Below are 11,663 nucleotides of genomic sequence, written 5' to 3'. Positions count from 1 at the left end.
ATTCAAAGGCCTCCCCCCCGGCAGAGCCAGCCAGAGGACTTTTGGTGTCCCCCAGGCAAAGTTTGTCTGGACGCCCCGCCTACCCCCATTCTGTTAAATTATATTCCATACGGCATCCTGTAATTACCTGAATCCAAGGTTTCCCCCAGGTTATTTCAGAGTGCCTGTTCCTTTTGGATAAATACAGGTATAAAGGTAAAGTGTGCCGTCGAGTCAGTATCGACTCCTGGCGCCCACAGAGCCCTGTGGTTGTCTTTGGTAGAATACAGGAGGGGCTGACCATTGCCTCCTCGCGCACAGTAAGAGATGATGCCTTTCAGCATCTTCCTATATCGCTGCTGCCCAATATAGGTGTTTCCCATAGTCTGGGAAACATACCAGTGGGGATTCGAACCAGCAACCTTCTGCTAACCCGTATTTAATACAGTATAAGCTATATTTAATACAGGTATAAGCTCAATTTAACCTCTATTTTTAAAGGGCTCGTCTTAAGTTCAGTCCAGGTCATTTGGATTTCTTTTACCAAAGTCTTTTGCTATCAGACTAGAAAGAGGAGACATCCCTAAATGTCTCCAAATTCTGCTAGATTGCCAGTAAAACCCAGCAACATACATCAGTTCCCGCATAGCGAGCTCAGGTAATGAACTCGGTATAGGGGTCAGCGTTGGATACAGTATTAATTGTGCTACTAAATGTTTGTGTTTAACCATTTCTTCTTTCTCTAACCTGTACTGAGTTTTTTGCTGATCCGTGGCGGTATCAATAAAGATTGGTTGAGTGATCTTAAATTCAGGGTCGTCATCTCCGATTTGGAGGCTGGGGGCCAGCCAAAGCCATAGATGGTGGTCCCTGGAATCACGGATGATCTCGTCTGTGTCCATTTCTAGCCATTCTTTCAGGTCATCCATCTCTCCCTTCCTCCTCCTCCCTCTTGATCTTGTTCCTGCTAGCTTTCCTTCTAGCTTTAGTTGTGGTATTTGATATTTTACTCCTCCCAGGAGATGTCCACGACATTCCAGAGTGGGGTGGCAGTGACGGGCCACTTGATGGATTTTTAAAGGTATGATAAGGTATATTAAAGGTGTTCAATCAATCAAGATAATCTGGTTTCATACTGCCCCCGCCTGCACCTTAGCTGCTCCTGGGAGCCGTGATGAGCATTGACTTCTCCCACCCCACGATTCGGTGCCCTAGGTGACTGTCTCTGTCCACCTAGTGCCCAGGCTGGCCCTCCTCCCTGGTCTCTGTGTCCAGGGCGTACAAGAATGCCATAAGGCCAAAGCCCCGGAAGGACATCATTGCCAGTGTGTCAGCCTGGCCTCTGCTGGCTGCGATTCTGGGTTACATCATTTTCAACCTTTTGCTCGCTTTCAGGGAGGGGCCGGCATGAACTGTGCCAGGCGTTTTAATTTGAGAAGTGGGTGGCGGGGAGGGGTCCCACAAGCTGAAGTTTGGAAAGAGTCGCTCTGGGAAACGCAGGGACAGTAACACTCCAAGAAGGCCCCCGGAAGGGCGGGCCAGGTTGGTGGGGTCTTTCCTGCCCCTTGTTATCCTGGTGACCTCCTGGCCTCTCCTCCGTGATCTCCTTTTTGGCTTGGCCGGAATCAGATGCTAATCCAGTCCAGCTTGGATCCCCAATTGCTTTTGAAGCATCGGCTCTCAATTATAAAAGTCTTAATTCCTCCTGCCGCCTGCCGAATCCTCCTAGCATTAACAAGGCCTCTTACTATGCAAAGTGGATGCAAAGGCCTCTCTCGTTCCCCAGTAATTAAATGAATGTCAATTGTTTTAGTTGTTTCCGAGGGAGAGTCCTACATGCGTATTAGCATGTTCGGCTAACCCAGATGGCCTGCACTCCAGGCCCGGCGGAAGCCCCAGGGGGGTTGACCGCTGACCCGAAACTCTCCGGGCGGACGTACCGGCTGCATCTCAATGAGGGCGGCTCGTTCGACTCGTGTTTCTCTGTGCCCGGCTGAGCGGAACTAATATTGTGGCTGCATATAGATGAAGGGGTGGGGGGGGGATGGGTTTTATGGCTAAATTAATTAAGCAGATGTACCTGTCTAATTAAAGAGCCGCTGTCCCCTTCGTACCCTTGCTTGCACGGCAAACAGTATTTAAATGCGCGGCCGAGCCGTTTCGGCTATCAATATTTAGTAGGAACACTCTGATGGAGGTGATATTAGCAAGATGTACTCTCCATTTATTATTAATCGTGGCCCTTCCAGTTTATGCAGGGGGGAGGCAGTGTATCCTTACAACCATGGAGGGGAGCAACCAGCTGCTTCAGGTAAACGGCCGTGCCGCACGCCGGGAAGGGGAGAACCGTTACATATATCCCGGGGTCAAGCCGCTGTGGCCCTCTGCAGATAACGTGCTGAGGTCATCTGCTTGGAAGCGATCGCTTATCTTCTTGAGGAAGGGTGGCATCAAAATCTGGTACATTAAATTGAGAAAAGAAAGAAGCCGCCAGCCCAAGCATCCCAATTCCGCCTTTTGCTTTTTCCAGTGTGGGTTGGAAATCCGAAACGGTAGGGTTGAATGTTTACAACACCACACCGTCTGCAATCCAACAAAGTTTTAATCGTCAAGGTTGCACATTCCAAAGTAATGACACACCAGGCAAAACTTAGGGGAATCTGATTTACAGTTTACCTCCCAACAATCACCAAGATGGAAGAAGTCAGAAATGGCGGTAGACGGGAAAGATTGTCTTTTCCTCTGACCCACGTGGCATTATGGGCACAAAACCGCTCCTAGATTATTAAAGATGTTAACATCTTACTTTTCCTGTGCAGGACGGAGAAGAAAAAGCAAAAGCAAATCAAATTCCAGACTGTATTCTCAGTGAATATAGTCAGCTCTGACACACCCACCCAAAATGGGGCCATGGGTAGGTCATCTGTGTCTTTGCTGGTTAATTCTGCAAGAGCTTTCTTGCAGAATTTTGCAAGGGAATTCTCTAGGCCTTGGGCCTGATCAGGCTTTCTTGATTATTATTATTATTATTATTATTTCACTATCTTGTAGAGAACAAACTTCTTAAAAACAAAAACAACTGCTTGCCTAGAAGATTTCAAGAAAGTATTTCCAACCAGGATTCAATTTAGCATTTGATTAAGATTTCCCTACCGGTAGGGACGTGAACTACATCGGGCAAGGGGTCCCCTCTCTCCAGGTCTTCAAGACCGGAAGCGGATTGACGACGTAGCTCTCGATGTACTCAAGGACCGTCTGGGGGTCTTGGTCAGCATTGATTGAAATGGCATCTTCGAAGAAGCTTTCCATGTTGCTGGAGAGCCGGAAGTACTTCTCCACCTTTTCCTTCACGGTCTCTTCAACATCCCTTGGGTGTGTAAGGATGCGGTCGTGGGTCTGTTTCAAGACAGCTGGCTTGAACACGGTGTGGTACCTGGACACCCGAGAGAAGCCCTGCTTGAGTTCATGACCAGAAGCTCAGCCATCTGCATGTATGCCAAGTCAATATTTCCACCTCACCTTCCCAAGAAGCTCCGAGCAGCTGCCGATACAGTTCAGCAACAATCGTCTACGGTCTTATAGCAGTGTAGGTTAAAAACCAATCATTGCAGAGGCTCAAGCTGAATGCCGTCAGACCATGTGGCTCCCATAGAAAACCCAGTAGGGATGTGCAGAACCGGTCCGACAGTTTGGTCCGGGGGTTCGTGATCAAACTGACCCCCCCACCCCGGTTCCGTCCGGACCGGAACCGAAGCACCAGTCCAGTCCGACAGGTCCGTGAATTTTTTTTTAAATGCCAGGCCTTGCAGAGGGCATTTACACATGCGCGGCGGTGGCCAAAATGGCCACCGCTTGCCTTTACGGACGCCCGAAAGGACCAAGAATACTACATTTACCCAGCTGCAGCGGTGATGAGGGAGGCTAGCGGGGGAGGGGGAACCCTCGCAGACCACCCCCCCACCCCCACGGCCTACAGCAAGCCCCCCGAAAGGGCTACAGGTAGTTATTTTTCATTTAATATTTTTTTAAAAATTTGCAGACCAACCGGGGGGGATGGGACCAAACTGGCCCGATTCGGTTCGAGGCCACTCCGGCCTCGAACTGAGCCGGGCCAGACGGTTCCATGCACACCCCTAAAACCCAGTCAAGCCCTTTGGAAACAGATGATGAACCTTACAAAGATGCCTAAACCTCGTGAGGCAGGGAAATGTCACCTCCAGTTCTAGGGGGAGGCTCCCATATGAGGCAAGGTGAGATTGGCCACAGCAGTGAATGCACCGGGGACAGTGTCTCCCCCACCACCACCACCACGCAGCTATCACCTACCTGTCCTGCCCACTGCTGCTCCCTCGACCTCCGTACTGCCTCCATCACCCTCCCCAGGAATTGCCCCCCTTTCTGGCCCCCACGCTTGCCTCGACGATGTCCCTCTTCTCCCAGTGTGCCCTGGCCTCTGACTGCCCCGCGCCACGATACACAACTCCATCTCCCTTGTTAACTGGGCAAAGAGGCACCTTTTAAAGATGGTGGTCCCTTTATTGAGCCGCGGGGAGAGCAACTGGCCTTATCCGACCCCCAGCCCAGCATCCCTCCAGTGGCTATTGCTGGGGTCTCTCTTATGTTTCTTTATTAGACTGTGAGCCCTTTGGGGACAGGGGACCATTTTCTATCGATGGGAACCACTTTGGGAACTGTGGTTGAAAAATTGAATTAACGTATCGGTCGTACTCGTATCTCTCCACTGCAGCATCCTGCTGGCCGCTTTCCCCCTCCTCGTATCGCTTTGCTTCGATCCAGAACAGTGAAATCACCCCCCGTGTGGCACTAACCTTTCTCCCGCGATCGGGTCAAGCTTCCGGCAGCACAGGCGTTCCAGAATCGACTCGAGGGGGAGATGCAGGAAAAACACCCTATCGGGGAGGGAGAAAAACCAGTTACCCTTGGGGTGGTAGCACTGAGGTGGTGGGTTCTGTGGGGCAGTCACCTTAGGAAGCAGATTACTGGGGTGCCAGTGAGGGGGCAAGATTTCTAATGGTCCCTGCTTTTAAAAAAGAGAGTATGTGTGTCCTGCCATCACAGTGGAGGATGGCTGGACACCCTCCGTTTCAGGCCCACAGAGCAACATAGGGAGCTGCCTTCTACCGAGTCAGACCCTTGGTCCACCTAGCTCAGTATTGTCCACACAGACTGGCAGCGGCTTCTCCCAAGTTTCAGGCAGACGTCCCTCCCATCCCCACCTGGAGGTGCTGCCAGGGATTGAACCGGGGTCCTTCTGCAGGCAAAGGAAGCACTCTTACCTCTGAGCGACAGCCCCGACCCCTAAGAGGAAGATCTTCCAGGGCTCATAGGAACCTAGGAAACTGCCATATACTGCGTCAGACCATTGGTCTATCTAGCTCGGTAGTGTCTTCACAGACTGGCAGCGGCTTCTCCAAGGTTGCAGGCTGGAGTCTCTCTGCCAGCCCGATCTCGTTGGAGATGCTGCCAGGGACAGAACTGGGAACCTTCAGCTCTTCCCAGAGCGGCTCCATCCCCTGAGGGGAATCTCTTCCAGTGCTCACACATCCAGTCTCCCATTCATATGCAACCAGGGCAGACCCTGCTTAGCTATGGGGACAAGTCATGCTTGCTACCACCAGACCAGCTCCCCTCTCCTGATGTAGTCTCCCATTCAAATGCAAACTGGGGTGGACCCTGCTTAGCAAAGGGGCCACAATCCATGCTTGCTGCCACTAGACCAGCTTCCCCCAACAGGCTTGAGCTGCCCACTATCCTGGACTGCTTCAGGGTGTGTGTGTGTGTGTGTGTGTGTGTGTGTGTGTGTGTGTGTAAAATATTTTCCAACGTGTTTCTGTTTAGATTGTGAGCCCTTTGGGAAGAGGACTCATCTTCCAAGAGGCAGATGAGGGCTCATCTTCCACTTGTTATTATTTTCCTCCACTCTAAAAACTTTTTGTTGCCAAGTAGTAGATAACTAGCCGCCGTCGTGATGATCCCTGGGCAAAAGCTTCCCTTCGAGTAGTAAACGGGGAGAGAGCTACATTAGACCTAGCTTACTACACCTTGTACTAAACAGGAGTGTCTTTTTGTGTGCAGAATCATTCATAAATCTAACCACCATCCTCCAGCCCTGCAAGATGCCTCTGAATCCCAGTTGCATGAGAGAGGGCATGTTCTCACCCTCTTGCCTGTGGGCTTCCGGCAGCATCTGGTGGGCCACTGGATGCTGGACTAGATGGGCTTCCTTGGGCCTGATCCAGCAGGGCTGATCTGTTGTTCTTAAAGTGGAAGAGGGAAGCGTCTCTTGTATGCTACTTTTTGGACTCATCGTCTTTTTCAAAAAGCCACTCCGAGTTCATGCAAATGAACTGGTGTCCAAAAAAGGAATCTTCTGTCGGGTTCCTTCAGAACAGCTTCTCCCCGGGCTGCCTTCATGGCTGTGCTGCTTGGTTTTTATAGATTTGTTTTATTTTATTTTACTTTTGTTGGTGTGTGAGCCTCTCAGAACCGGTTAGTGTAAGCTTTAGACATTCACCAAAGGGAACATTTTCCACTTACTGAGGAGGATCAGATCAGATGAAAGCCGGAGGTTTTGCCGTGGCATGCACGCAACACATTACGCGGCTCCTTTGTAGAACTTAAAGTTATGAAAATCATTTCGCTCGCTCTTCAAATGTTTACAGATAATGACTTCCCTTCGCGTTGCATTTCTTTTTTTAAAAAATAAATAACTCAGCCCGGCAGGAAGGGGGGAAAAAAGTGGAAGATCTCAATGATTCCAAAGACAGGAGAAGAATATAACAGTTTCCAACAGTCTTTTATCCTTTACACTCCAAACATTTTGTTTCTGCTTTGTTTCCGTTGCCCAACAACCGAATGGAAACGTGATTGTCAGAATGGATAACTTGTGATGAAGTGTCTCCAGATGAATATTCTAGCAGCGGAGGGAGAGGGGAAAGAAAGATCCTTGCTTCGGCTGGCCCGATAATTGATACGATTCCCCCTATTATATTCCGAAATAAACAAACAACCCCCCCCGCAAAGGGGAGGGGGGAAGCCAAAGCATTCTAACGTGGCATATCAAGAAGGCTTGTCGCAACTCACAGTTGCTAACTCAAGAAAACGGGAAACAGTCGCATGGAGCGGAAGAGCCGGAAGAATCTACTCCACTTAAAAAGCTGCCAGCAAAATGAACCTTGGAAGCGTCTTGTCGGATATCGTCTTTTTCACAGGAGATGCATCTTATTACTTCAGTCTGGTGTCAGCATTAGAGACAAGTGAAGGCAGGGGGGAGAGGGATGGGCTTTCCAAGAGGGCTTTCCCACCTCAGATGCATTCTTACCTTGGGGTGCATCCTCCCTAGTGCTGGGGGCAGGTGAAGGGCTGGTTCCCGTTGACCCCTTCCTGTGCTCTCGGAAGGGCACCGATCAGCGTACCCGCTGGCCCTCGAGGCTGATCAATTCAGCTTTTCTGAAAGCACATTCAGGGCTGGCGAACCACAGGGGGAGAAGGAGCCTACAATCCCTCCCCGTCTCATCCTGATCTACAAGGGGAGACAGGGCCTTGAACCGGGTCAAGGCCGAGGCACCAGGCCTTGACCCGGTGGTAGGGGCCTTTTGCCTGCTCTCTGCTGTACTACAGTGCCGCCGCCACAGATGGCCAGGGAGCAGTACTGCAGCTGGCCGATCAGCGAGGGCCAGAAGACGCCACTTCTCACAACCCGCCTGCCCTCACAAAGACCAGTGGAATGTCACTGAAAGGTTTATTTAAAATGATGGAAGAACGTAAGAATGTAGTAGTCCTTCATAATAAGTAGTCCTTCCCAAGGACGACTAGAACCCCATAGATGGGTTTTAAGAAAAAAATGAGCATTTCAGGCGTAAGGGAAAGGAAGGCTCGCTTAAAATAAGAGAAGGCTTTTGGGCAGCCGAGGGTGGTAGGGTTGGAGGCAGGGGTGTAGGTAGGGGAGAGGTTGACCTCTCTCCCCGGTGGAGTGAGGGAGAAAATGAAGAAAATAGGGAGGGGTGGAGCTGGGGGCCCGGGCTCTTTGACCCTATCCACTCAATTATAGCTGCACCCCTGGTTGGAGGAGCAAAGGCAGGGATCTCGCAAGAAAAAAAAAGGAAAGGTCACTTTGACCCTTCTGCTGATGCAACTCCAATGCTAAATGGCTCTGGCATTGAAGGGACAAGATGGAGAGACCAGATGTAAGCGCCTCCAAGGACGGAGCTTGAATGAAGGAGGCTGGAGTCGTCTTTGCCCTTCTCGCCAACTCCAAGCGAGCTCTCCTGCCAGCATTCCTGGTCAGCTATAAGCGACTTTTAACATGCCGTTGTTTGCTTTTCTTTTCTTTTTTTAACGATGAGACTGCAACTTTCAAAAATAGAAAGCCATTCGTCTTGCTCCCATTGGCTAAAAGAGCCTATCTATCTTCCCCGGCTACGCAGGACCAGCTGCCTGGTCCCCCATCTGCGTGCTCTGCACTCCTCTTAAGATAAGACAAGAAAAGGGACAAGGAAAGGGTTTAAAATTGGGCATAATTGATCATGCCAGATCTGCCCCAGCTGGGCCTAAACCTCCTCCAGAGGCCAAGCGAGAAATGCACTTGCGGTGGTTGCTGCTGTTAACGACGACATTGCCACACCCCGCAGTTTGTGAATGAACGCAAGGATGAAATCCAGCCGGCTTCTAAGCTGTGGCCCTAAGAAGCCACTATGGAGCGGGCCAGGGATGTTGGGAGCTGTAGTCCAGCAACATCGGGGGCGGGGGGGCACATTTGAGACCCCCGGCAGTAGGCGGCCCTTTTGGAGAGAGATGCACAAAGCCCACCTTTCCTGTGACGCCTTGGGCTTATTTACTTATGGGTCATATTTATTTTATTTTATTTTATTTTAAATTTAAAAGAGGCTCCCAGTCTACAAGGAGAGCCGAGGCAGAGGCCAGCAAGAGAACCCCCATCGGAAACGATTATATATTCTCGGGTCTTCCCTCAGCTCTGCTGTGTCTTACCAGCCACCTGCTTGAATTCTGTTTCTTGAGCATCTTTTGACCACCAGGGCCAGTTAAAGGGGCATTTTAGCTATTCGTTAGACAAAGTCAAGATACAGTGATCCCATCACTCGAGGCGAGGACTGGAGAAGACCACGACTCCCTCTCCCATTTGGCAAATCCCAAACGCATAGAAGAGGTCTGTCCTAAAAATGTTTCGTGGACCAGTAACTATGACTATTTCCCCCCTGCCAACTGAGCAAAGAGGCACCTTTTAAAAGTGGAGATTCTTTTATACTTAGCCGGGGGAGAGCAACTGGCCCTATCCATCCCCAGCACAGCATCCCTCCAGTGGCTGTTGCTGGGTCAACCTTACATTGCTGTTTTAGATTGTGAGTCCTTTGGGGAGAGGGAGCTATTTTATTTATTTGATCAATTGTTTATATCTATGTAAACCACTTTGGGAACTTCTATTGAAAAGAGGTATATACATATTCATGTCTTATTCTTATTCTTATTTACATGCTGCTTTTCAGTCAAAAGGTCACAAAGTGGTTTACACAGAAAAAGAATAAGAATGTTAAGATGCTTCCCTGTCCACAGAGGACTCACAAATAGAGCTGTGCACGAACGGTTCGTTGCCGAACCAGTTCGCCTCGAAACGGGCCGGATCAGAGGTTCTATTGCAGACCGAACCGGAGGGGGGGGCGTTTCGGTCCGTGATTGAACCGAACCAGGCCCAGTTCTGGCGAATCGGTTCAGCAAGGAACAGGAGGTCGGGTGGGGGCAGCGAGGGAGGTAGTAAGATCCTTATGCGGTTGGGGTGGCTGCCAGCACCAACGCTCGCCCTTGGTGTGGCTCCAAGCACGCGCTCTGCCTTCTTTAGGAAACTGCCCGCGTGGCGGGATTCCATCATTTGTGCACGTGCAGACACCATGCAAATGGTCTCCACACATCTGTGGAGGCCAGAACGGCTCTGCCACCATGCAGAAGGTTTCCTAAAGAAGGCAGAGCACATGTTGGGCTACACTCTGAACTGGGCTACACTCTAACCTGGGATGCAAAACCCGAATCGTGTGTGAAGTGCTCCCCAAGAGATTGCAAGGACTTCGGGGTAAATCTGCTCACTATGTGGACACACCCTCCCATTCCGGAGGAGATGCGAGCTAAAGGGCTTTCAAAGCCCTGTGTGAAATACTCCCTGGAAGCCAATTTTAACCAGTGATGCAAATCAGACCTGGGGAGGCTGAGAATACAGTATTTATTTTCCTCTTTTGGACCCCCGGCCTGCTGTGGAATGCCAGAGCAGGCGGAGTTTAAAATTACCTTTTCCCTTTCAGCAACGGGAACAATGCAAGCGAAATTAGGCAGGCTGATTCCAGTAGAAGAGTTAAACACAGGCTGCTTAAATCTCTCCCGCGGAGAGATTAAGTGTTTAAAAGAGCTTAACTCTGCCCACCGATACCACTGTGAAATCGTAAGGGATCTTGCACTAGCCTCACTATCTCCGAGAGGCACACACCCGGAGGTCTTGGCAAAGTGCCCACTTTGAAACGAATAATGGTGCAAATGAGCGAAGATCCCTCCTGCTAACCATCCTTCCGCTGGGCGGGCCGCAGGGGGTCCAACCTGTGCTGAACCGAGTTGTGCTCCTCTGAGGGACCGGATTGCAGCCTGGGGGTGCACCTAGGAACATAGGAAGCTGCCATATACCGAATCCGACCCTTGGTCCATCTCGCTCAGTATTGTCTACACAGACTGGCAGAGGCTTCTCCAAGGTTGCAGGCAGGAGTCTCTCTCAGCCCTATCTTGGAGATGGTGCCAGGGAGGGAACCTGGACCCTAGATGCTCTTCCCAGAGATGCTCCATCCCCTAATAAGGGGAATCTCTTCCTGTGCTCACACATGTGGTCTCCCTTTCATATGCAACCAGGGCAGACCCTGCTTAGCTAAGGGGACAAGTCATGCTTGCTACCCCAATACCAGCATTGGCCAACAGCAACCAGAGGGTTTGACAACCCCCTCCCCACTGTGCATGGTTTTATCCTCACAACAACCCTGTGAGGCAGGCCCGGCGGAGAGAAAGGTGACTGGCCGGTCATCTTTGGAAAGAGCAGTCAGCTCAAAATACAGGTGAACCTAGGAAGCTGCCTTACAGTCAGGCCACTGGGCCATCTAGTCCAAGATCGCCGACACAGACTGGCAGCAGCTCAGAGGCTTCAGGCAGGCCCCACCCTACCCAGAGATGCCAGGGAGTGAACCTGGGAAGAAATCTTGCCCCAGGCCTGGTGCCAACCTTCCTGCACCCCTGGTAATGGAAGAGCACCATAACAGCCCAGAGCAGGGTTTCTTGACCTTGGGCCCCCAGATGTCGTTGGACTACAATGCCCATCATCCCCAGACATGGCCTTTGTGGCTGAGGATGATGGGAGTTGTAGTTCAACAGTCCACCCTGGCCCAGAGAACAATTTGTTATGGGGCAGCTAACAAAGTTTATCATCATCATCATGATCTATAATGCAACTTTAAAAATGCTTCATTGCTCACACACGACAAGTGCTTCTGGAAGGAGGCCCCATGCCTTAATCCTAAATCCAGAGACGCAAGTTTTGGGAGGTACAGAAATGTAATAAATAAAAATTGAATTAAATTAAAGTCTGGGCCAGGCTGCAGTTGCTCAGGGTTGGGTCAAATAAT

The 11,663-nt window shown here is 50.5% G+C and overlaps 1 protein-coding gene across 5 annotated transcripts in view; it reads right to left on the bottom strand.

Annotated features, from left to right (window-relative positions):
• Window positions 1-2,563: 2,563 nt before the first annotated feature.
• Window positions 2,564-11,663, bottom strand: part of AK8 (adenylate kinase 8) — a 123,319-nt gene continuing 114,219 nt past the window's right edge. For 4 of the 5 annotated variants that reach the window (XM_053282083.1, XM_053282085.1, XM_053282086.1 and 1 more), the window contains 2 exons: window positions 4,809-4,889; window positions 2,564-3,412 (listed from right to left, as the gene is read on the bottom strand). In XM_053282083.1, coding sequence (XP_053138058.1) covers window positions 3,148-3,412; window positions 4,809-4,889 — 346 coding nt within the window. In that variant the 3' untranslated portion in view covers window positions 2,564-3,147. The remainder of the gene's footprint in view (window positions 3,413-4,808; window positions 4,890-11,663) is intronic. The other variant, XM_053282084.1, reaches the window with a different exon arrangement.

Source organism: Hemicordylus capensis, chromosome 17 (genome assembly GCF_027244095.1).
Source record: "Hemicordylus capensis ecotype Gifberg chromosome 17, rHemCap1.1.pri, whole genome shotgun sequence".
Lineage (NCBI taxonomy): Eukaryota > Metazoa > Chordata > Lepidosauria > Squamata > Cordylidae > Hemicordylus > Hemicordylus capensis.
Note: the sequence above shows the minus strand (reverse complement) of the source record. Positions and strands in the feature narration are given on the sequence as shown.